The 25,819-nt window shown below is 45.4% G+C and overlaps 1 protein-coding gene across 1 annotated transcript in view; it reads left to right on the top strand.

Annotated features, from left to right (window-relative positions):
• si:dkey-225n22.4 (collagen alpha-1(XXI) chain) overlaps nucleotides 1–25,819 on the top strand; it is a 79,409-nt gene that overhangs the window by 16,078 nt on the left and 37,512 nt on the right. Inside the window, exons 10-18 of the mRNA XM_034559929.1 lie at nucleotides 2,411–2,488; nucleotides 2,959–2,970; nucleotides 3,142–3,231; nucleotides 7,457–7,510; nucleotides 7,624–7,677; nucleotides 8,284–8,337; nucleotides 8,420–8,473; nucleotides 18,355–18,408; nucleotides 18,608–18,661. Coding sequence (XP_034415820.1) covers nucleotides 2,411–2,488; nucleotides 2,959–2,970; nucleotides 3,142–3,231; nucleotides 7,457–7,510; nucleotides 7,624–7,677; nucleotides 8,284–8,337; nucleotides 8,420–8,473; nucleotides 18,355–18,408; nucleotides 18,608–18,661 — 504 coding nt within the window. The remainder of the gene's footprint in view (nucleotides 1–2,410; nucleotides 2,489–2,958; nucleotides 2,971–3,141; nucleotides 3,232–7,456; nucleotides 7,511–7,623; nucleotides 7,678–8,283; nucleotides 8,338–8,419; nucleotides 8,474–18,354; nucleotides 18,409–18,607; nucleotides 18,662–25,819) is intronic.

The following is a 25,819-nucleotide window of genomic DNA, read 5'->3' as shown; positions in this document are numbered from 1 at the left end:
ACCTATCTCCTCTTCTCTCTCTCCTTATGGATGAATTTACATCTCTCCATTGCACCTTATTAACTCTGCTTCCTCCCCGGAGTCGTTGTGACTTCACGTCTCATAGGGTCCATTGGACCTGGAGGTGTCTGATGCCTGGTGAGCCGGTCTCGCGTTGGCCATGCTGATGCGCCTCGCCCCCCCCTCCTCTCTACCTCCTTCTGTTTCATGGATTGGAGGTCCATTCATACATTGTCATATTCATGTAATGTGTTTATGTAACTTTGTAATGCTATTCATTCTGTACACATGACATCTATTGCATCCGTCCATCCGGGGAGAGGGATCCTCCTCTGTTGCTCTCCTGAAGGGTTCTTCCCTTTTTTCCCTGTAAAGGTTATTTTTGGGGAGTTTTTCCTGATTCGATGTGAGGTCAAAGGTCAGGGATGTCGTATGTGTACAGATTGTAAAGCCCTCTGAGGCAAATTTGTAATTTGTGATATTGGGCTATACAAAATAAACTGAATTTAATCCATATATATAATTGAGTATCATCTGCATAGCAATGAAAGTTTATGGAGTGTTTCCTGATAATGTTGCCCAAAGGATGCATATATAAGGTAAATAAAATTGGTCCAAGCACAGAACCATGTGGAACTCCGTGATTAACGTTGGTGGTCATTGAGGCTTCATCGTTTACAAATACAAACTGAGATCGATCTGATAAATAGGATTTAAACCAACTTAGTGCGGTACCTGAAATGCCAATCGACTGATCCAGTCTCTGTAATAGGATGTCATGGTCAATGGTATCGAACGCAGCACTAAGGTCTAATAATACCAGTGCGGAGATGAGTCCTTTATCAGCACTAAGGTCTAACAAGATCAGTACAGAGATGAGTCCTTTATCAGCACTAAGGTCTAACAAGATCAGTACAGAGATGAGTCCTTTATCAGCACTAAGGTCTAACAAGACCAGTACAGAGATGAGTCCTTTATCAGCACTAAGGTCTAACAAGACCAGTACAGAGATGAGTCCTTTATCAGCACTAAGGTCTAACAAGATCAGTACAGAGATGAGTCCTTAATCAGCACTAAGGTCTAACAAGACCAGTACAGAGATGAGTCCTTTATCAGCACTAAGGTCTAAAAAGACCAGTACAGAGATGAGTCCTTTATCTGATACAATTAGGAGGTCATTTGTAATCTTCACCAGTGCTGTCTCTGTGGTGTTTTCTAAATCCTGACTGAAACTCCTCAAATAAACTATTCTGATGTAGAAAGTCACACAACTGATTTGCGACTACTTTCTCAAGGATCTTAGAGAGGAAGGGAAGGTTAGAGATTGGTCTGTAGTTAGCCAACACCTCTGGATTAAGAGTGGTCTTCTTCAGGAGAGGTTTAATTACAGCTACTTTGAAGGAATGTGGTACATGCCCTGTTAGCAAAGACACATTAACAATATCCAGCAGAGAGGTGCCAATTAAAGGCAACACGTCTTTAAGCAGCCTCGTTGGGATGTGGTCTAAGAGACAGGTAGACGGTTTAGAAGTAGAAACCATTGAGGACAATTGGTCTAGGTTAATGGGAGAAAAGCTATCCAAATATACACCAGGGCATACAGCCGTTTCCAAGGCCACTCCTCTTGATGACAGATCGGCAGTAGTTGAGGGCAAGAGATCATCAATCTTGCCTCTAATAGTTCAAATCTTTTCATTGAAGAAGTTCATGAAGTCATTACTACTGAGGTCTATAGGAATACACGGCTCCACAGAGCTGTGACTCAGCCTGGCTACAGTGCTAAAGAGAACCCTGGGGTTGTTCTTATTTTTCTCTATTACTGATGAGTAATAGGCTGCTCTGGCATTACGGAGAGCCTTTTTATATGTTTCAAGACTATCTCGCCAAACTAAGCGGGATTCTTCCAATGTCACCTGGGATCGGCTCCAGCGCCCCGCAAACCTAAAAAAGATAAGCGGTTCGGATAATGGAATATAATTATAAATAGCAAATATGTGCTTAAATGGTAGCATGAAGCAACATCTAAAACAGGCCGTAATTAAATAAGGACAGTTAAAAAATGATATTAATAAGAATTAAATATTCCAGCATATGTCCTCTTCCTTCCATATAGTGATATCTTTGACTATTTTAATATCCTTGTTCCCCTTTATTCTTCAATGTTAACATTACATATTTGCCACAACAAGGAAATGGCACATATAGAGTCCTGCGAGTCAAAAAATTGTAAATTATCAAAGAAATAAAAAAACTGTATAACTGACCTTTACCATCAAAAATAATAAATGAAAACTTGATTTATCTACTCTTTGTTATCTTTCAATTTTTTTTTAAAGTCCTACTTTTGGGGGTTTTGGCACAGATGTAGTGATTTCATTAATAATCTCTTACGTTTTACCTTTTTATTCAGGTGGAGATTCAGAAGCTGCGTCTTTACTGTGATCCTCATCAGAGTGAGAGAGAAACAGCATGTGAGATTCACTCTGTGGTAAGAGCTCCACTGTCTGCTGTATCTACAACACAGTCTTGCTCCCAACTCATTAAATATCAACGTATGGCCCTCTGCGGCAGCTTTCAGCATATGTGTGCAACACACTGGGCTTTAAACCAACTCGCATCATTATTAGCCGGTCAAGTAACTCACCCACTTTTCCAGAATTTGTTTTCTTTGCCTTAACCTAACTTCCTGAGAAGACAGACGTATTATTTTGTAATGAGTGGCAACTGACCTGCTGTCCCCGTTTAAAACTGACGCTGAGGGGTACCTAGAGCGTCATAGTAGGGCCATTGACCAAGAGTCAGTATTGGAGGAGTTGGGAGTGAGAATGTGTAAGTATCTACTGTAATCTCCACTGAAAGTCACATTTTGTACTTCTGTATATAGCTACACATAAGAGGCCACAATGATGAGAATGAACCATTATGTTTTTCTCTTGTCCTCTCTCTCATGCGACACAGAATGATGAAAGGGTAAGTACAGTTTCTGAAAGTTTTCACTGATGTGGTGCAAATTAGTGACATTGTAAGTAATATCACACCTGACGAAATTGAAATGACTGCATCGTAGAAATGACTGGCAACTTTCATAAGTCATACTGTTGATGTGCTCATGTTGTGTTATCTATGTTTGTGTTTCCTCAGTGTCCTCTGAATCGAACAGCGACGGTGGAGGAAGAAGACTGCAACTGCGTAGTTGGACCACAAGGGCAGCGTGGCCTGCCCGGGCCCATGGTAACACACTCATGCACACATCACTTCATCTTATAAGACTTAGAGGACTCGTCTCTTTCCTTTCCTTGTTTTGTTGCAATAATACATTTGCTCCTATTGGAGTCAACACTATCATTATATTGGAGCTTATTATCACCCAGTGGTGAAGATACTAACATATATATGGAAAGGGTGGAGAGTCCGCAACAGGCAAATTCGAAATTAAAAAACGGAAATGGTAGATTATACCAAAAATATTTTTCCAGACCGCAACTTTTGTGTTTGACTTTGGTTATACATGGTTATCCCTTTCTGAGTTGTTGAAAAGTGTTACGTTCCCCGACTGTGGTCTAGGGGAGGTGGGAAACAACAATGAATGTAGCGCAACAAGGGATAAACAAAGAAGGTGTTTAATCATCCATCCATCCATCCATCCATTATCAGCCGCTTATCCGGGGTCGGGTCGCGGTGGCAGCAGGTTCAGCAGGCCGACCCAGGCTTCCCTCTCACCCGCAACACTTTCCAGCTCATTCTGGGGGATCCCGAGGCGTTCCAAGGCCAGCCGGGAGATATAATCCCTCCAGCGTGTCCTCGGTCTTTCCCGGGGCCTCCTACCAGTTGGACGTGCCCGGAAAACCTCTAATGGGAGGCGTCCAGGAGGCATCCTGACTAGTAACCCGAACCACCTCAGCTGACTCCTTTCGACACGAAGGAGCAGCGACTCGACTCCAAGCTCCCCCCTGATGTCCAAGCTCCTTACCCTATCTCTAAGGCTAAGCCCGGCAAGCTCATTTCGGCGGCTTGTATCCGAGATCTCGTTCTTTCGGTCACGACTTAGAGTTCGTGACCATAGGTGAGGGTTGGAATGTAGACCGACCAGTAAATGGAGAGCTTTGCCTTCCGGCTCAGCTCCCTCTTCACCAAGACGGACCGGTACAGCGCCTGTTTTACTGCTGCAGCCGCACCGATCCGCCTGTCGATCTCCCGCTCCACCTTACCCTCACTCGTGAACAAGACCCCGAGATACTTGAACTCCTTCGCTTGGGGTAGGCAGTTTGCCCCCACCTGGAGGGAGCAATCCGCCGGTTTCCGGCAGAGCACCATGGCCTCAGACCGTGGCCTGCCGCTTCGCACTCGGCTGCAAAACGCCCCAGTTAATGCTGGAGGTCACAGTCCGAGGAGGCAAACAGGACCACATCATCCGCGAACAGCAGAGAGGCGATCCCGAGACTCCCGAACCGGATCCTCTCCGCACCCTGGCTGCGCCTAGATATCCTGTCCATGAAGGTCACGAACAGGACCGGTGATAAAGGGCAGCCCTGGCGGAGGCCAACACCCACTGGGAACGTGTCTGACTTACTACCGAGGAGACGACCACAGCTCCTACTGGAGGCGTACAGAGACCGGATGGCCCGTGCCAACAGGTCCGGCACCCCATACTCCCGCAGCACCCCCCACAAAAAACCCAGAGGGACCCGGTCGAAAGCCTTCTCCAGGTCTACAAAGCACATATAAACTGGTTGGGCAAACTCCCAGGACCCCTCCAGTAATCTTGCGAGGGTAAAGAGCTGGTCCACTGTTCCACGACCGGGACGGAATCCGCACTGTTCGTCTTGAATCCGAGGTTCGACAAATGCTGTCGGAGCCTCCTCTCCAGCACCCTGGCATAAGCTTTACCCGGGAGGCTGAGCAGTGTGATACCACGATAGTTCGAGCACACTCTCCGGTCCCCCTTCTTGAAGATGGTTAACCACCACCCCGGTCTGCCAGTCCATGGGCACTGTTCCCGACCCCCATGCGACACTGAAAAGGCATGTCAACCAAGACAGCCCAACAATGTCCAGCGCTTTCAGCATCTCAGGGCAGATCTCATCCACCCCTGGCGCCTTGCCACCAAGGAGCTTTTTGACTACCTTAGCAACCTCTGCCAGGGATATGGGTGAAACCACCCCCAAAGTCTTCTGGCACTGCCCCCTCTCCGAGGGACATGTTGGCTGGGTTTAGGAGTTCCTCAAAGTGCTCTTTCCACCGCCCGACGATGTCCCCAGTCCGGGTCAGCAGTTCCCCCCCCCCCTGCTGAGAACAGCCTGGGTAGACCCTGCTTTCCCTTCCTGAGCCGTCGGATGGTTTGCCAGAACTTCCTTGAGGCCAACCGAAAGTCCTTCTCCATGGCCTCCCCGAACTCCTCCCATGCCCGAGTTTTAGCTTCCGCGACCGCCGGTATCCGTCAGCTGCTTCAGGAGACCCCTGGGCCAGCCAGGCCCGAAGGCGTCCTTCTTCAGTTTGACGGCTTCCCTCATCCCCGGTGTCCACCACCGGGTTCTCGGGTTGCCGCCACGACAGGCACCGATGACCTTCCGGCCACAGCCCCGAGCAGCCGCGTCCACAATAGAGGCTTTGAACAAGGTTCACTCGGATTCCATGTCCCCAGCCTCCCTCGGGATTTGTGAGAAGTTCTTCCGGAGGTGGGAGTTGAAGACCTCCCGGACAGGATCCTCTGCCAGACGTTCCCAGTTCACCCTCACTACACGTTTGGGCTTGCCAGGTCTTTCTAGCCGACTCCCCCGCCATCTGATCCAACTCACCACCAGGTGGTGATCAGTTGACAGCTCTGCTCCTCTCTTCACCCGAGTGTCCAAGACATACGGCCGCAGATCAGATGATACGATTACTAGCACAGAAGTCCAACAACAAAACACCATTCGGGTTCAGATCGGGCAAGCCGTTCCTCCCAATCACGCCCCGCCAGGTTTCTCTGTCATTGCCCACGTGAGCGTTGAAGCCTCCCAGGAGAACTATGGAGTCGGCAGGCGGTGCCCTTTCCAGGACCCCTCCCACCGACTCCAAGAAGGCCGGATACTCCGAAATGCTGTTCGGTGCATAAGCACAAACAACAGTCAGAGCCTTACTCCCCGCAACCCATAGGCGCAGGGAGGCGACCCTCTCGTTCCCCGGGGAAAACTCCAACACAGCGGCGCTTAGCCGGGGGCTCGTGAGTATCCCCACTCCCGCCCGGTGCCTCTCACCCTGGGCAACTCCAGAAAAGGACAAAGTCCAACCCTTCTCCAGGAGCTTGGTTCCAGAGCCCATGCTGTGCGTGGAGGTGAGTCCAACTATATCTAGCTGGTACCGCTCCACCTCCGGCTCTTTCCCCGCTAGTGAGGTGACATTCAACGTCCCTAGAGCTAGTCTATGCCGCCAGCGATCGGCCCGCCCAGGTCTCCTGCCTGGCCCGCCGCCCGGTCTACATAGCACCCGACCCCGATAATTCTCCCTGCGGGTGGTGGGTCCACAGGGTGACTGCTGCTCCATGCTGTTTTTTCGGGCTGAGCCCGACCGGGCCCCATGAGCGAAAGCCCGGCCACCAGACGCTCGCCGACGAGCTCCCCTCCTGGGTCTGGCTCCGGGAGGGTGCCCCGGTTTCCCTTGTCCGGGCAAGGTAGCTTCAGTCCGTGGGCTGCTATTCATCAGGGTTTATTGAACCGCTCTTAGTCTGGGCTCTCCCCTGAGACCTGTTTGCCTTGGGAGACCCTACCAGGGGCTGATGCCCCGGACAACATAGCTCCCAGGATCACTGAGCCACTCAAACTCCTCCACCACGTTAAGGTGGCGATTCATAGGAGGAGTGTTTAATCAATCAAAGGTAAAATAAGGACTACTTCCTCAAAGTGAGGAAGCGACGATACTCAGAAAACAGTTACAATAGTATGGAATGTTCGACGACAGCACTCTGCCGGCCACAAAGGACGTAGCCGTCTCTGATGCTGCTCACTGGGCCCACGGGGTCATCTGGCTGGCTTCCCAACCTTCTTATACCCCAGCAGCTCCAATCAGCCAATTGCCCTCAGCTGGTGGCTCATCCACAGGCAATGGACATCACCTGTATGGATCCTGGGGTGGAGCCAGAGAGAGTGCAGCAACAGTAAGAGAGTTCCTTGCTCACAGTTGAATAGTATGATTTCCTGGCAAAAAACTCCAACAAAGCAATGCTCAGGTGGCATGCGAGTTCCTCTTAACCGCCCAGTGCTTCTCGCCGTTGCACCTCCGGAGAAGGCTCCTGGAGTTTTGGCACTAAAAGGACAAGTCTGGGAATCACAAAAGTTAATATGATGTACCATCATGGCAAGGCATCCAATAGTTTTTAAGATAATCTTCCTCTGGAACAAAACGTTGGAGAGACCAACAGACATCATTGCAAGGCGAAAATAAAATGCATACATCAAAGCCTTTGTAATTTCTGTCTCAGGGTTTCAGAGGGGAGAAAGGGAGGGATGGACTACCGGGACCTGACGGTAAGCCTGTAAGTGCTTTTCTTTTCATCACTTTTTCATCATGTCATAATGCTGTCAACAGTCTTTAGGATACAAGTTGTATGTACATGTTAGAATTAGCTTATGTTGTAACTCTCACCAGGGTAATGATGGGAAACCTGGGGAATCCGGCCCTCATGGATTACCAGGGATGAAGGTAAAAAATAGGTTGCATTACAACAGGTCCCAATTTCTACTTGAATTTTACTGCATTTCATGATGGACAACGTGTCTGATTTTGCTGCTCTGACCCTGTTGAGTTCCTTGGCCCTGTCTTATTCTCTTATATTCTCTTTATATTCTCTATATGCTTTCTTTAAGATGCATTATCCAACAATTTGTCTCTGTCTCTTGATATGCCGACACTATCCGGCTTCATGTTTTTTATAAAAACAAACGAAAAAAACATCTGTATTGGCCGATATGAATTATCATCCATCGGCAATAGGTATTAGTGGCAAAACAATCTGTGAATGGGCATCTCCAAAAGTTAATTTACTCCCTTTTTTATCTTGTGCTAATCCGATCCATGCCACCCTTAATATGTATCGGTGGGTTGCTAATCCCAAATATTGCTGAGGTCGTTACAGCATCTCCAGGTTTTGCCCTATTTAAAGTTCACTACTTGTGGTCATCAAACTTTCCTTGACCTTTGGTAATGGAGAGGTTATGGATTATATCATTTTAAAATATTTGATAGGGTTCATTAACTTTATTGATTTAATTGCATGCTCTTACCTACTGTTTTGCCTTGGCTGTGCAGGGTGAAGGTGGCTTAGCAGGACTAAGAGGGGAGCCTGGTCTAAAAGGCATCACGGTAAGTCTTTAAAGAAGCAGTGTTGTGGCTATTCCTACTACTCCCAGTACTGATATTACCTGATTCTGCTGATACTGCCCAGGGAGACCATGGGGAACCAGGCTTATCAGGACAACCAGGACCCCCAGGAACCAAGGTGAGACTCCTTTTAATAGAATAATGGTTCAAACTGAAACTGAGAAATATTGACACATTGCAATGTGTCACCACATTTTTTCAATTCAGTTTTTTTGTATAGCCCAAAATCACAAAGATTCTTAGAGAGCTTTACAATCTGTACACATACAACATCCCTGACCTTTGACATCACATCGGATCAGGAAAAACTCCCCAAAAACACCCAGAAAAACCCTTTCACAGGGAAAAAAGGGAAGAAACCTTCTGGAGAGCAACAGAGGAGGATCCCTCTCCCCGGATGGTCAGAAGCAATAGATGTCATGTGTACAACATTAAGACTCTTACTCCAACATACACATTAAACCATGAGTACAACTCAGAACAACAAGAATCAAGAGAGTAACATTTCTTCAATAAAGCCAAACTACAAAAATACCATAAGTAAGTGCCATTCAAGTGCCACAGAAGTGCTAATCGGTTATTATATTATTATAGGTATAGTTCGAAAAGATGTGTGTTTAGTTTGCGACGGAAGGTGTAGAGACTTTCTGCTGTCCTGATGTCTGTGGGGAGCTCATTCCACCAATGAGGACATCAAACAGTCTTGTATTTGTCGAGTGATTAGCTCACAGAGACAGAGTCACAAGTCGATTGGTAGGTCGATAAGGTTAGACCATATCTTAGGTGTAAGGTTAGACCATGTCCTGGGTGTAAGGTTAGACCATATCCTCGGTGTAATGTTAGACCATGTCTTAGGTGTAAGGTTAGACCATATCTTAGGTGTAAGGTCAGACCATATCTTAGGTGTAAGGTTAGACCATATCTTAGGTGTAAGGTTAGACCATATCTTAGGTGTAAGGTCAGACCATATCTTAGGTGTAAGGTTAGACCATATCTTAGGTGTAAGGTTAGACCATATCTTAGGTGTAAGGTTAGACCATGTCCTGGGTGTAAGGTTAGACCATATCCTAGGTGTAAGGTTAGACCATATCCTAGGTGTAAGGTTAGACCATGTCCTAGGTGTAGACTGGACCCGATCTGTTCACAGCACGGTACGCAAGCACCAATGTTTTGAAGCGGATGCGGGCGGATGAAGGGAGCGGAGTAGTGTGGCTAAATTTAGGTTGAAGACCAGTCGAGCTGCTGCATTCTGGATGAGCTGCAGAGGTAGGATGGCCTTAGCAGGTACACCTGCCAGGAGGGAGTTACAGTAGTCTAGGACCAGAGCCTGGACCAGAGCCTGTGCCGCCTTCTGAGCATGTACCTACAGGAGTGTGTTGTTGCGGTAATGTTGGCAGTCAGGGAGAGTTGACTGTCGAGTGTCACACCGAGGTTCCTGGCAGTCGGAGTCGGGGCTAACACTAAGTTGTTGAAGTTAATAGTCAGGTCGTGGGTGGGAGAGCCTTTTCCTGGAAGGAGGAGAAGTTCAGTCTTGTCCGGGTTAATTTTCAGGTGGTGAGGGGACATCCACTGATAGATGTCAGTCAGACATCCACTGAGAGATATCGGTCAGACATCCACTGAGAGATGTCGGTCAGACAGGCAGAGATTCGTGCTGCTACCTGTGTTTCAGATTGGGGAAACGAGAGGATCAGTTGGGTGTCGTCAGCATAGCTGTGGTAGGAGAAGCCATGCGAGCGAATGACAGAGCTGAGAGAGTTGGTGTACAGAGAGAAGAGAAGAGGACCCAGGACTGAGCCCTGAGGGACCCCAGTAGTCAGAGGACAAGGCTCAGACACAGATCCTCTCCAGGTTACCCGGTAAGAGCGGTCGGTGAGGTAGGATGAGAAGAGTGAGAGCGCGGTGCCTGAGATACCCAGGTCCTGGAGGGAGGACATGAGGATCTTGTTCCAATGATGAAGGGATTTCTGTTCCTGTTGGTACCTGAGGACAAGGCTTCACTGACATCAAACTCCGTCTGCCAAGTGATCCTGGAGTGGTTCTTCACAGATTTTTTCTAACATGGATAATATTTGGAGTTTGCGGTGATAGGTTTTAGTCTTATTTGCAAAACTGTGTAGGATTCACACTAAATGTTTGCGTGCATATGTTACACACTGAAGGATGACAGTTGCTATTCAGTATTTCAGATGCTTTTATTGCCTGTGAATACCAAGACAGTCTATTAACAACTGCGTCCCAACTTAACTGTCTGTGTGCCGCTGGTCTAACTTGCTTGCTTTAGACAAGAATTACCACGCCAGTCATGCCAAAACCCGTTACTGCCACCTGTTGGCGAACATGAGTATCGCCCTGCAGCTGCTTTGGGTGAAACAGGTCAGTTTTAAGTTGGAACACAAAGCTTTTTAAATGATAATAACCATAAAATAAGGATGGCATGGGCAAGGTACTAACACAATATAAAACAACAATTCTGACAACAATGTTAGCCCTTAAAATGTCCAGGGTGCCACACCCTCCCCTACTTAATAAGAAGAAGAAAAATAAAATGCAGTTTTTTTGTTGTTTTTTTCTTCATAACTCTATAAACACTTATTACTGTACTGACGGTGTCTGTACTTGAATAACCGGCACGGTTATTAGGTTACATACATCTAAACCCATAGTAAAAGTTAGTACTGCTCAATTGATACACAATACCAAGTCTTGTGGAGAGTAACCGTTATTTCACCTTCAAGATCCATAAACCTGTTCGCCCCACAAGGATGAATTATCTACTGTACTTAGACTCAATAATCAGCCAACACTTTAGTCTGTTACCACTCTTCCCTTTTTTACACATTGAGACACCATAGCATGTGTTTGTCACACTCCAATTTCAATTTGTGACACTAAAGCATGTTCTTTAAGTAGCTGTTCAGTAACTAAACTTTTTTATTTTTCATCTTTAGAGTCTTAATTGTCCTTAACGTCTCTCAGTTCTTTATAGTCTCTAGCAGACTGTCTGTACCTCTGTGGATGCCCAAGGTCTCCAAAGTCTCTGAATGCAAAGTGCTGGGTTGTAAACCTCGATATGGTCCATACTAACTTGTCTGACAGTAGGTTGTCCCAGTGCATCATACATCAACCTCGTTGGCTGTCTCCGGTCTCTCTGATGGTGATTATTCAGTGCCAGAGATGATGACCCTTGTTCTGTGTCAGAGTCTCTGTCTCCTTGTTTGTGTTGGTCTTCTGTTTGCTCACTCTGTTGTTCTTGTGGGTTGTGATGATCCTGTGTGGTCTGCAGCTCCTGTTCTTCCTCAGTTCCCACATCATGTAGATCTGGTTCACAGTATGTTACTTGACGTTCCCACACCTGTTGTTCACAGGTCTCAGCGTCAGGAGTTCTAACCCTGCTGTCAAGGTTGCCTCGGTGTGAAAACATCCACACCAGTTCACCTTCATCCTCACTCTCCAAGTCCGAGTCCTGAGGTTGTAGTAGCTGTTGTTGGGTTTTTCCTCTGTCTTGTCTCATGCTTCTCTTTCTTTTGTCTTGCTCTTTTCTTCCTGGGTTTTCCAGCGGCAGGCTGTCACATGGAAGCAACAGATTTCTGTGCAATGTACGGCTTTTGCCTCCTTTTTCTGGTTTGACCTCAAAAACAAATGACATGTAATGTAATGTAAACAAACAGGAATGTTAGGGCTCTTTTGACTCACCACCACATACACTGCCTCTTTCTTTGAGATTGCGGATCAGGACTCTGTTGCCCGGGTGAAGTTGAGCTCCGTAGCTCTTTTTGTCGTAGTATCTTTTGCCCCTCAAGGCTTCTTTCTGAGCTGTTGTTGAAGCAATCTCATAAGCCTCTTTCATTTGGGATTGCCATTTTTCCACATACTCCTCATAGCTTATTTGTTGCTCCTGTATTGGTAAGTTGAACAAGATATCTACAGGGAGTCGAGGAGTGCAGCCGAACATCAGATAGTAGGGAGAAAACCCAGAAGCCTCGCTCCTAGTGCAGTTGTAGGTGTGAACTACTTTTGCTAGTGAGTTCTTCCAATCCGTTTTTTCAATGTCAGTCAGCGTCCTCAGCATGGACAAGAGAGTTCTATTGAAACGCTCCACCTGTCCGTTTCCCTGTGGATGGTATGGGGTAGAATGAGAGCCACGCATACCACAGACCTTTTGCGATTCTCGAACTCCCTGCCCATGTCATGGTGGATTCTGGCGGGAAAGCCGAAGATGAGGGCAAAGTCATTGAAAACCTTTTCCACCACGTTTTTTGCTGACTTGTTTTTTGTTGCATATGCTTGTGCAAAGCGTGTAGAGTGGTCCATGACGACTAGAATATACTCATAGCCATGCTTGCAAGTCTCAAGGTGTAGAAAGTCTATAGACACAAGCTCAAAGAGGTAGGTACTGGTAATGGACGTCAGTGGAGCTCTGGTGATCTTACTTGGTCGTTTTCTCTCCAGGCATTCGCAGGCATGCATTACAAAGTGCTCCACATCATTTTGCATTCGGGGCCAGTAGAACCTATCTCTTATTAGCCCCAGTAGCCCCAGAGTTCTTTCAGCCCCTAAATGTCCCATTTCTTTGTGCAGTTCTCTGAATACAGTGTCATGGTGCTCTTTGGGAAGGAGAAGCTGGTCTCTGCTGTTGGCTCTCCTGTAAAGAACTCCATCATCGTTTATGTGCAGTTTTCTCCATTGTCTCAGCAAGATTTTGACATCAGATGGTTCTGTTTTGAGGGTGCGCCCTTTTGGCAGATAATCTCTGGTTTTGTATTGTAGGAAGCGACCAATCACAGCATCTTGCTCCTGACTCAACCTGATGTCCTCTTGCGAGAGAAACTTTCCAACTGACAGTGATGTGGTGTCTTGCACTAGCAGTTACTGCTACCAGTGGTTCTTCTCCCAAAAGCTCAGAAAGTGGCCTGACAGTGCTGTGTGGAAGATGTTGTTTCCGCCAGTCATTATTGATGAGACTCGCCTGAGCTCCTGTATCCCACAGAGCCTCTACTTGAACATTGTTGAGGTGGCATTGGACCATACATCTTCTCCCGATGAGACCAATGAGCTTAGTTTGGCGTTGTGAGGGTACATAGCTACATATTATTTATCAGTAATAGAGAAAAATAAGAACAACCCCAGGGTTCTCTTTAGCACTGTAGCCAGGCTGACAGAGAGTCACAGCTCTGTGGAGCCGTGTATTCCTATAGACCTCAGTAGTAATGACTTCATGAACTTCTTCAATGAAAAGATTTGAACTATTAGAGGCAAGATTGATGATCTCTTGCCCTCAACTACTGCCGATCTGTCATCAAGAGGAGTGGCCTTGGAAACGGCTGTATGCCCTGGTGTATATTTGGATAGCTTTTCTCCCATTAACCTAGACCAATTGTCCTCAACGGTTTCTACTTCTAAACCGTCTACCTGTCTCTTAGACCCCATCCCAACGAGGCAGCTTAAAGACGTGTTGCCTTTAATTGGCACCTCTCTGCTGGATATTGTTAATGTGTCTTTGCTAACAGGCCATGTACCACATTCCTTCAAAGTAGCTGTAATTAAACCTCTCCTGAAAAAGACCACTCTTAATCCAGAGGTGTTGGCTAACTACAGACCGATCTCTAACCTTCCCTTCCTCTCTAAGATCCTTGAGAAAGTAGTCGCAAATCAGTTGTGAGACTTCCTACATCAGAATAGTTTATTTGAGGAGTTTCAGTCAGGATTTAGAAAACACCACAGCACAGAGACAGCACTGGTGAAAATTACAAATGACCTCCTAATTGCATCAGATAAAGGACTCATCTCCGTACTGGTATTATTAGACCTTAGTGCTGCGTTCGACACCATTGATCATGACATCCTATTACAGAGACTGGATCAGTCGATTGGCATTTCAGGTACCGCACTAAGTTGGTTTAAATCCTATTTATCAGATCGATCTCAGTTTGTATTTGTAAACGATGAAGCCTCAATGACCACCAACGTTAATCACGGAGTTCCACAAGGTTCTGTGCTTGGACCAATTTTATTTACCTTATATATGCTTTCTTTGGGCAAAATGATCAGGAAACACTGCATAAACTTTCATTGCTATGCAGACGATACTCAATTATATCTATCGATCAAACCAGAGGAGACCAACCAGCTCGCTAAAATTCAAGAATGTCTTAAAGACATAAAAACATGGATGACCTGCAACTTCCTGATGTTAAACTCAGACAAAACTGAAGTTATTTTACTGGGCCCTGAACACCTCAGAGATCAATTATCTGGTGATGTGGTTTCTGTAGATGGCATTGCCCTGGCATCCAACACCACTGTAAAGAATCTAGGCGTTATCTTTGACCGAGACTTGTCCTTTAACTCCCACGTTAAGCAAATCTCAAGGATTGCATTTTTTCATCTACGTAACATTTCAAAAATCAGGCACATCTTGTCTCAAAAAGATGCAGAAAAGCTGGTTCACGCGTTTGTTACTTCCAGACTAGATTACTGCAACTCCTTATTATTAGGCTGCTCTAATAAGTCTCTTAAATCCCTCCAGTTGATCCAGAATGCTGCAGCTCGTGTACTCACAAAAACTAAGAAAAGAGATCACATGACTCCTGTATTAGCTGCTCTGCACTGGCTACCTGTAAAATCAAGAATCACATTTAAAATTCTTCTCCTCACCTACAAAGCCTTGATTGGTGATGCACCATCATATCTTAAGGAGCTTGTAGTACCATATTGCCCCACTAGAGAGCTGCGCTCACTAAATGCGGGGCTACTTGTGGTTCCTAGAGTCCTAAAAAGTAGGATGGGAGCCAGAGCCTTCAGTTATCAAGCTCCTCTTTTATGGAACCAGCTTCCACTTTCAGTCCAGGAGGCAGACACAGTCACCTCATTCAAGAATAGACTTAAGACTTTCCTCTTTAATAGTGCTTATAGTTAGGGCTGAATCAGGTTTGCCCTGGTCGAGCCCCTTGATATGCTGCTATAGGCTTATAGGCTGCTGGTGGATGTTTTAGGATACACTGAGCACCTATCTCATCTTCTCTCTCTCCTTATGGATGAATTGACATCTCTCCATTGCACCTTATTAACTCTGCTTCCTCCCCGGAGTCGTTGTGACTTCACGTCTGATAGGGTCCATTGGACCTGGAGGTGTCTGATGCTGGTGACCCGGTCTCCCGTGTTGGCCCTGCTGATGCGCCCCGCCCCTCCTCCTCTCTACCTCCTTCTGTTTCATGGATTGGAGTTCCATTCATACATTGTCATATTCATGTAATGTGTTTATGTAACTTTGTAAATGCTGTTCATTCTGTAGACATGACATATATTGCTTCTGTCCATCCGGGGAGAGGGATCCTCCTCTGTTGCTCTCCTGAAGGTTTCTTCCCTTTTTTCCTTGTGAAAGGTTATTTTTAGGGAGTTTTTCCTGATCCGATGTGAGGTCAAAGGTCAGGGATGTCGTATGTGTACAGATTGTAAAGCCCTCTCAGGCAAATTTGTAATTTGTGTCATTGGGCTATACAAAATAAACTGAATTGAATTGAATAGCCAGTCGATGTATCACTTCGGGGTTTGCTGCTGTCTGGCTGTGAGGGTGGCATAGAGAGTGTCTTTGTGATCATTTGGTGGGTTTTGTGAAGATGTGGGGGGTTTTACAGAGAAACTGAATTTACTTGGGGCCTAGAGAGTGGGTGGGCTACTGTGGGTCCCGGCTCAGCAGCCCTCTCTTTTCCCTGCGTGAATCCGTTTCGTCGACAGCCACGAGAAATATGGCCTTCCTGCCCACAGCGATAGCAGTGTCTACATGTGTCACCGATGTGAGCCTCTCTGCATATCTGGCATCCTCTAGCCATTCTTGGTGCTGGTGATGGCCAGGGATCTGTACTGGGCCTTGACTTGGTTGCTTCTAATGTTCTATCGAACATTTTCTTCATTTCGAGCACATCAGCCTTGAGGCCTTCAATAAGCTTAACAGTTTCAGGATCAGGTACTTTACCCTGTCCTTGTTTTTTGTTTGTGGAGACTGACACACCCTTTTGCCTGTGTTTCATCATGTATTTCTCTTTCGCTAGTCGGAAGCAACTGACTGGTGTTTGATTGCAGCTCTGTGTGTATCTCATTTACTCTTGGTGGCTTAACTGAAATGTGTCTCCGAAATTTGTTTTGACGTTCTAGCTCAAGACTGGCAGCCTCAGTTAACTTTTCTATCAGAACCTCATCTGTGACTCTGGGGTTGCTAAGGTTAGGTTTCAACTGAAACTTCACTGCCTCATCAAGCAAACCAGTCTCTAATGAGCGCAGGAATTTACGCTGGATTAAATCTGGGCTGAACTGTTCCCCTTCATCCTCGTCACCAGACTTCCAGAGCAGTTTCTCTCTGAGCTCTATTGCCCTGAACAAAAAACCCTGAGCAGATTTCTTAGTGTCTTGGAATATGTTCATGAGTCTATGGAGCATATCAGATGATGAGTCCACTCTGTAATGTCCTCTCAGTATGATTCTTAGTGTTGGAAGTGTGAGGTCTCGCTTGACTTCCAGCAAATCTCGAAGGTGAAGGCCAGGGCTTACTGCTTTAATCACAGCCTCTATGGTTTCAGTCTCTCAGTAGCCCTTCTTGAGCCCAGACTCGATTTGGTTTGTCAGGCTAGTGAAAGATACTTTGTCCTTCTGTCCGGCCTCCCCTATCTGACCCCAGATCCGGAAATCTTTTCTCAGAGTGACTTCTGGTGCTGTGAGGGCTGGAAGTTGCTTGATTTTCCTTTCTTTTACTGCTGTTGTGCTAAACTGTGTCCCCAAAACTTCCAACTTCCATGTCCTCTAGAACCCAATCGTCCTGGAGTTGCTCCATCTTTACTTTGTGCTGGTCTCAGTTTTTCTAGGTTTGTTTCTCAAGAAGGAACTGTATCTCTCTTTCCAATACAGTCCTCCTGGCTGGCTCGCCAAATTATGTTACACACTGAAGGATGACAGTTGCTATTCAGTATTTCAGATGCTTTTATTGCCTGTGAACACACCAAGACAGTCTATTAACAACTGCGTCCCAACTTAACTGTCTGTGTGCCGCTGGTCTAACTTGCTTGCTTTAGACAAGAATTACCACGCCAGTCATGCCAAAACCCGCTACTGCCACCTGTTGGCGAACATGAGTATCGCCCTGCAGCTGCTTTGGGTGAAACAGGTCAGTTTTAAGTTGGAACACAAAGCGTTTTAAATTATAATAACCATAAAATAAGGATGGCATGGGCAAGGTACTAACACAATATAAAACAACAATTCTGACAACAATGTTAGCCCTTAAAATGTCCAGGGTGCCACACATACACATTTAGACATGTTCACATGCCAAATAATATTCTGATTTATGAAACCTTTTATAAATGTATAAAAACACCTGCTGGAACGCCAGTGCGCAATTTCCTTTTCCACGTTGCAAATCAACTTGGAATTGTCCGCCTCATATCTCGCACCCTACCTGCCCACATGGTCAATGGACAATCCATACATGTAGTCCACTAGCAGGGCCAGAACCATTGTGTTATATATAATGCAATATTTATGTTTATAGCCATCAAAGGGATTGCTTCGCAAGTTGCCAAACTAATCGCCACCATCAGGGTATGCCTCCTTGGGATTTGATTTGATAGCTGACCCAATTAATTAATTAATTAATGTAACCTGCTGGTTTGAATGTTTGTGATAAAGTAGCATGTGATATGAAGTCAAATTAAATGTGTGAGCCTATCACTTGATTTCTACATTCAGGCTTCAATTCACCTCCTCACCATGCGTCTGCAATTTATGACATCCACAATGTGAAAACTTATGGGTTAACGTTTCCATAAAGTTGCGCACATTCTTTCATCAATTTAGTGTTTATATATCCCAACTTTTGGCCCCTTTTGTGTATATGCAACGGTAAAGGATACCCTTGATGAATTAAAAGAATTTAAAAAGAAAAACAATGACTAGATATAAATATGTGCATATCAGAACCAAATATCATTATTTATTTTCATACAGGGTCTTCCTGGCGAGAGAAGTGAGCAAGGATTTCCTGGAGAAGCTGGACCAATGGTAAGATCCAGCTCTAAAAAAGGAGCTGTAATTAACATTCGTCAAATTAATTTAGCTCTTCTGCGTGTGTGTGTGTGTGTTGTTATCTTTGCTTTGGTTTGAGGGAGCTTTGTTTTGTTTACATAGATATTTATAGTAATATTGTTGTATTTGGCGGCCGCTGCTCCAGTTTGCCTCAGTGTGTTTATCGTCCAACCAGGGGGAGCCAGGATTACCAGGCACTGCTGGATTGGTTGGGCCACCAGGACCAAAGGTCAGTGAAGACTGTTCCTACTGTATGTGTGGAAATACAGTTGTGTTGAACTTTTAAGTCCAAAACCTGAGGGATTAATACTGTATGCTGCTACAGACCCTTTGGGGAAAACCTTCTGCCAGATGTTGGCACCTGGCTGCAGGGATTTGCTCCCATTCAGACAAAAGAGCATTTGTGAGGTCTCCCACTGAAGTGTTGGTGATAACAGCAAAAGTCAGAAGCTCGCTTGTTTCTAAAAGTGTGTTCAGACAGAGATAGAAGTCATTTCATGCTTCCCACTGCTCGCATATATTTGACTGCTGGACTGTTTATGAACATTATATTGACCCAAAACAGTGAGTGGAATAACTCCCAAAAAAATAGAAAAAACCCTTTCACAGGGAAAAAAGGGAAGAACCCTTCAGGAGAGCAACAGAGGAGGATCCTTCTCCCCGGATGGACAGATGAATAGATGTCATGTGACCAGATGAACAGAGTTACAACACAGTCAATGAATATGACAGAAATGTATGAATAATTGGTAGTAGGCATGTACCATGATCCAGATTTCCATGAGGAAGAGAGGGGGGGGGAGGAGGCAGGATGCATTGTGAAAGAAGCTGGACCAATGAGGCCAGTTCAGACAGAGCTTTGAGCGGCCACTTGTTGCCTTTCTTCTCTTACTGTTATTATGTATTTATCTGTTCTACTTCCTTTCATAGAAAGATAAATAAGCCCATTACTACCCGGCCTGTAGTTTGAATCTTGGCTTGAGTGAAGTTAGTGCCGTCGTCATGCACTTGTGTTGGTGCTCATTGGTGAGCCTGGAACGTTCTTGGTTTACTAATGTTCATAGAGTAGGTATGGCTCACAGCTGTAAGTCGATACATCAAGGTGTGTTTACCTACTTTGGTTAGACCACAGACCTTCTGGGTCTCCTTTGCCGTTCCCATAGCGCTCTGCTAGCAGCAGCATGGATTCTGCTCAGCACTTAAACTTTGAAATCTAATTTGAGAGTCTGGAGTATCTGGACTGACAGGCATCTGTAGAAATCTGATTGGAACAGCCTTTTAAACCACCTCCAAATGGTGTTTGGATACGATTTGCAAATGTTCATTGCTGTTGCTGCCAAAACTAAAATCAATCTGGATATGTCAAACGGTAAGTCCAACAATAATGCCACTTCTGTCAGTTAATACATGTTACACCAGTGCAGGAGCACACGCTACATTCATATTGTATATGGGATGTGTGCTTGTTTTAAAGAGTGCATGCACAACCACCCCCAACATTAGCTAAATACATTGTGGGGAAAACTAAATGGCATCCATATTTCTATCAACAAAGCTTTAGTTTTAACATGTCTGCAGATTGTTTTCTCTGTATGTTTATCTAGTTTTTTTCTCTCCTTACAATAATACAACTACAGCTAACTGATATGTGACTGGGGCTCAGTGAGTCACATACGGTATAGTCCTTTAATTGGAGGATTAGTGCTTTGATCCCCAGCTCCCCCAGCTCCCCCAGTCCCGGTGTCCTTGGAGAAGTCACTTAACCCCAAAATGCTCCCGTAGCTGTGCCTACGTTGTATGAATGGCTAGATAGTCCTGATGGGCTGGTGGCATCTTGCATGGTAGCCCCCATCATCAGTGTATGAATGACTAGTAGTGTTAAAGCGAGTGGGTGGAAGACTAGAACAGCTATAAAAATACTATAATAAAACAAAGTGCTGTTGGCATGTCTGTAGGTGTGTGTGTGTGTGTGTGTGTGCATAGGGTGTGAGGCAGAACGGTCAGGACACAGGACAGGGGGCACCGGAGGGCTGGTAGTCAGAGCTGACCACATAAGCAGATCCTGTTCGTCTTTGCTGGTAAGACGCAGAGTCTGGAGAAGTTCTGACAGACACTAGAAGCACATGTATGAGACTTACTGTGTGGGAACTTCAGGAGGCCCTCAAGTGTGTGCGTGTCAGTATGTAGCTATAGTGTTGTTTATCGTGGTTAAGAAACAACATCTGGCTCATTAGCTGCTAAATACTCCACCATGTTCACCAGCTGATCTCCAACGTTATCGGTTTGCTGCTTGGTGGTTATTGTTTAGTTATTATCTGTCTCCTCGGCTTCAGAGTTTATATCAGCAACAACAGCTGCTGCTTGGAACAGAACTGATGAGATAAGGGTGAAACAAAACCATAAAGTTGTTGGCCGTAAAAACCACAACATTGAGCTGAAAGACCCTTAATCTGTAGAGTTGAAGGGAAACTGTGGAGCCTGTGATCATTTCTGAGGGTCGCCTTCATGACCAACCCTGAATCCTAAAAATGATATCCCCATAGAAGTAAGCTGCATACTCAATTACGTTTAGAGTGAAAAATGCTCTCCCAGACCACGTTCATGGGGTTAAGGATACGGGATGGACCCAAATGCAGAAAACACAGCGAGCAGAAGAGTCATTTGATTAAATAAACATCCAAAACAAAACTTACATGCCAGGTCCGAAATTGAATAACTGAAAATCCAAACACCAGCAACAAGCACAAACTGAAGAGGATCAGGTAAACAGGACTGTTAAGTGAATAAATTCCAGTGACAACGGTAGATGTCAACAATAACCACGGTTACGTTACATACGTTCCTCTAGAACCAGACTGAACTTGTGTATGCGCACTAAACTGAATACTTCACAAACTCCCCTTTCTCTTTAAAGAAAAACAGTCACAAAAAAACGAACATTATTTTTTTCTAAAACCTTAAACAGATAAACATAGGTTTCAACTAGCAACTTTAATAAATATAGTTTGAAAGCTAAATGACCTCAGTGTGATTAGGTCATTTAGCCTTTGAGTTCCAGACACCTTCGCTGAGAGCCCTCAGCAGAACGAGTGCAGATGTCCCCTTCTTAGTCAAGCAGTCAGCGAGCTGTTCCTTGGAGGCTGACCACATGATCTGCTGGATGGTCCCAGAGTGGACGAGCTCCTTGATGCTGATCATTTCGAGGCGGAGTCTCTTTTCAGTCACACTTTTGGTGGACTTCACCGCATTAAGAAGAGAGTAATTGTCCGTTACACAGACAATGGGCAAATTGTTCCGTGTGCAATCACCTGTGGTCAGTTCGGAGTAGAGTGTAGCCAAAAAGACTGCACCGTCAATGCCATCTGCAAGTGCCAAAGTCTCTCCTGCTAAGGTGCTTCGGACAACTCTCCTGATCCTCTTTGAACGCCAGCATATAGGTGAAAACCGTCCATTCTCTCCCATAAGCATGACCAGGTGTCCGCCTTGAGTGCCACCGTCTGGAAGGTTTCCCATCGAGGAATCACTAAACACGGCTAGTTTCAGCGAGCTGTGCTGAACCCTCAAGGTCACCTCTTCTGATTTCAGTTTCCTGACGAGCTTGTTTGCACAGTGTAGAGTCTGAACAGTAGCATGCTTTGTACTTGATGATAGGATGGATATGTCGCACATGTCGGGTCTACTCTGCTTTAATGCTAGGCTGCTTTAATGTCCATAGAGTTAAGCTGCCATTTCTTTTGACATAATCATTTTTAGAGACTCTGAGGCACATGTAGGCGAGTCTTTTGGGAGCTCCTGGGTGTTCATTTCTTCAAAGCCTCTTGCAACTAATCTAGCTTTCGATGCAACAACATCAGGTGTCTCCTTGAGTGTGCACACCCACCTCGTAGAGACACATTTCATCTGGCCTTCATCTGGCCTTCATCTTTCACCTCTTCAAACACATCATTCTTTTTCCAGTTGCTGAGTTCATTGTGTTTGGCAGACATGAAGGCATCATCATTCACAATAAGTATGTCTTCTTCAGGATGGCTAGCACCTAATTCAACATGCTTAGGTAGGGCCACTTGAAGATTGTGTACTCGTCCTAAATCAACAGAACTGGTAGTGCCAATAATTTCCTCAGGCTCAATGTACTCCAAATTATACCAGTATTTGTATGTTCCAGTGGCTTTTCCTGCCCTGCTGAGGATTTTTCCTGTGTGTGCTTGGCCACTCCCACTATCTGTGTATGTGACTACCTGTCCAGTTTTCAGACTTAGGTCTTCACAGGTTGTGCTTGAGTTGTTCTGTGATGCGTCAGATTGAACATGACTACCTCCTTCTGGCTGTCTTGGTGTGTGAGAGGGTCTGCTGTTATCCTCACCATTTGTAGATGTCTCCTCCTCACTTTTGTTTTCAGTGTCATAGTTATTCTCATGAAAGCCAGGTTCTGTTAATGTGGTATTAAAGCCAGGTTCTGTTAATGTGGTATTAAAGCCAGGTTCTGTTAATGTGGTATTAAAGCCAGGTTCTGTTAATGTGGTATTAAAGCCAGGTGTTGGTAATGTGGTAGGATGTTCAGTCGCTTCCAGCTGAATGTCCTTTTCTCCCAGCACTGCTTGTGGGTCATCTACTTTTCGAAGCCTGGAGTGATGTACGCGAACGTAAGTGCCTCCATGCCTCACAAATATCACCAGACCATCTTGGCCGATGACCACACCTGGACCTTTCCATTCTGTACAATCCACCCGTTTGAAGCAGACTTTGTCTCCGGTTTCGTATCGTCATCAATGGGCCGTAGTTGTTTACGAAGGTCTCTGTGGATCCTTTCAGAGCACTCGGCTTCTGTAAACGCTCTTCTTGTAGTCTGTAATGTTGTGATGTGCTGGGCTAACCAAGTACTCATATGAGTACCTTCCAGAGCTGGCGGTTTATTAGTGAGAACTGAAGGCAGATTTGGGTTCTGTCCAAATACCAGCTGGTAGGGACTGTAGTCATGCACGTTGTGCATAGAGTTCTTTGCCATCAGGGCCCAGTCGAGGGCCATCCTCCAGTCACATCCATTGTCCCTCTTCACTTTCATCAGGATTTCAGTGAGGGTTTGATTATGCCTTTCCAAAAGCCCATTGCTCCATGGGCTGTAAGCTGCAGTTGTTTTTACTTCAATGTTGAAGCTTTCAGCCATGTCCCTCATATCTTCGTTGTTGAATTCTCAGGGCCATTGTCACTGAACAGTCTGCTTGGAGGACCACGAACACTTATCCAGCAGTGTATAAAGTGCTTTACAATCTCCCTGGGTTTCTTGGTGGTGACGATGCTCCCTGCACTGAAACATGTGAAGTGGTCAATTGCATGCAGATACCACACTCCCGGCTCTAGCTTGTGCAAATCCACAGCTACAGTTTCATTGTAGGTTGAGGCCATGGGCAAACCCACCACTGGCTTTGGCTTGCTGTATCTAATGCATGTCTCAGTTTTTTACAATGTCCTTAAGGATTGTGGTGCATTCAGCATCAGCATTACCTGAGCAGGCCAGTAGCTTCTTCAGTCCGTCAACAGAGGCATGTCCAAATTGCTTGTGTAATTTGAACAGAACTTTCTGTTTTTCTTTTGTTGTCATGTTTTCTGTCACGGTGAGAATGTCATCCTCATTCTGGAGCTCATTTTCTTCTGGGTTACTCTCATCTCTAATGTTCACACAATAGTGTCCTGAAGATGTTAGTTCAAGTTTCACTGGTTGTTTAAACATTGTGGCTTTGTCATTTTCTATGTCTAAAACGGCACCTGCTCTTTTCAGTGAAGTTTTGCTTAAAGCAATGATTTATCTACTGGAACTACTTCTGTTTCAATTTGACATCTAGTCTGTCCTATCATGGCTGGGATTTTTACTTTCTTTGTAGAACTCTCCCATCACCAAACTTGAATACCCTTACACTCTTTGTGTCCCCCATTTTCTTTAACTCTCGTTGCGTTAGTCCACTCATGTAATGATCAAGCCATGTTTCTCCACACACAGTTCTAGTGCAAGCTGTGTCAATTACAGCTGATCCTAGAGACTCCACCATGAATATCTGTCCGTCAACGATTCTTTTGATAATAAAGTAATGTTGCATTCTTCAACATCTGTCACCTCCTCATCTTCTGTCAATGTTGCATGTTCATTTTTGTGATGACAATCCTTTGCCCAGTGATATGTGCTTTGGCAGACTGCACATCTTGTCCTTCCTTATCTGTCGAGTGGATTTGTCCCTTGAACAGCCGTATGATGTTGTGGGCTTGACCTGACATTACTGTAAACCGTGTGTAGTAGGCTGAGTCGCCAACACCCGCACTCACACGGAGGTCATCAGCTCCCTCTTTGGAGGATTATCACCAAAGATTCTCTTCAAGCCTGACTTCATGTTAACAAACGAAAGCTCTGGGCAAGCGGTAAGTGCCAATTGTTTGTCTTTAACATTAAAAGTGTCTAGTAGCTTGAAAGCTAACATAGCATCTGGAAGCTCCATCTTGAACTTACGTAGTCGGTTGTTCCGGAGCTCAAACTCGATAATGTAGTCGACCTTAGAGACGCCATTTTGTCTTGCGATCCGGTCAAACTCCGTGTACGCCTCGTACTGGCGATCTTTTTCCTCTTTCAAAAAAACAGAGTCCAATTTCGTGAGAAGTATAAGCGGTCCTCTATCGATGTTTAAATCCACTGCTATCCCTCGCTCTTCCCGTCAGCGATAAAGCAACCGCCAAGGCCTGCTTCTTCTTCTCCAGGTCCGTCACCAGCCTCCTAACTTCAATTTTTCCAGCTCTCATAAGACTTCTTCTCGTCAAACTGCGGCAGAGTTTTTGTACAAGGAATCCCGTGAACATGACCTCAGTGTTCACCGTTGAATTTCTTGACCAGGAAGCCTGTGAAAGCCTTAAGTCAGGGCCTGGGAACACCAAGGTCACATCCTCAGTATTGTTTCTGGGAGTTTAGAGATTGTAATGACCTGATGAGGAGTTTACATTCTACAACAACCACATGATAGATTCTCTTAAGGCGGATTCTTCGAAACAGCCTTTCGACCACCATGCAGCATTATGCCAGTTACCATAGAATGGACAGGGAGAGAACCCCCCATCACAGTAAAGATCCAGATGTTATCTGCTCAGAACCAAATGAGCTCACAATGTGGTCTCCGCCTGAGGATACAGCCTCCGTTGACTGTAAATCATTTCTGTCCACTCACCCATGACAGCTCCCTTGAGTGTTAATGAGGCCTGAACTTAGATATACTCGATAAGCCTTAAGGCTGTCAGCTCGCTCTTTAATCACACGCTCACATAAAAACGTTATCTTTCATCAACACATCAACTTTCAATTTCAGTGTTGGATTTGATGTTTCACACTCAATCAAACAAGTTCAACAAAAAA

Source organism: Cyclopterus lumpus, chromosome 20, assembly GCF_009769545.1.
Source record: "Cyclopterus lumpus isolate fCycLum1 chromosome 20, fCycLum1.pri, whole genome shotgun sequence".
Classification (NCBI taxonomy): domain Eukaryota; kingdom Metazoa; phylum Chordata; class Actinopteri; order Perciformes; family Cyclopteridae; genus Cyclopterus; species Cyclopterus lumpus.
Note: the sequence above shows the minus strand (reverse complement) of the source record. Positions and strands in the feature narration are given on the sequence as shown.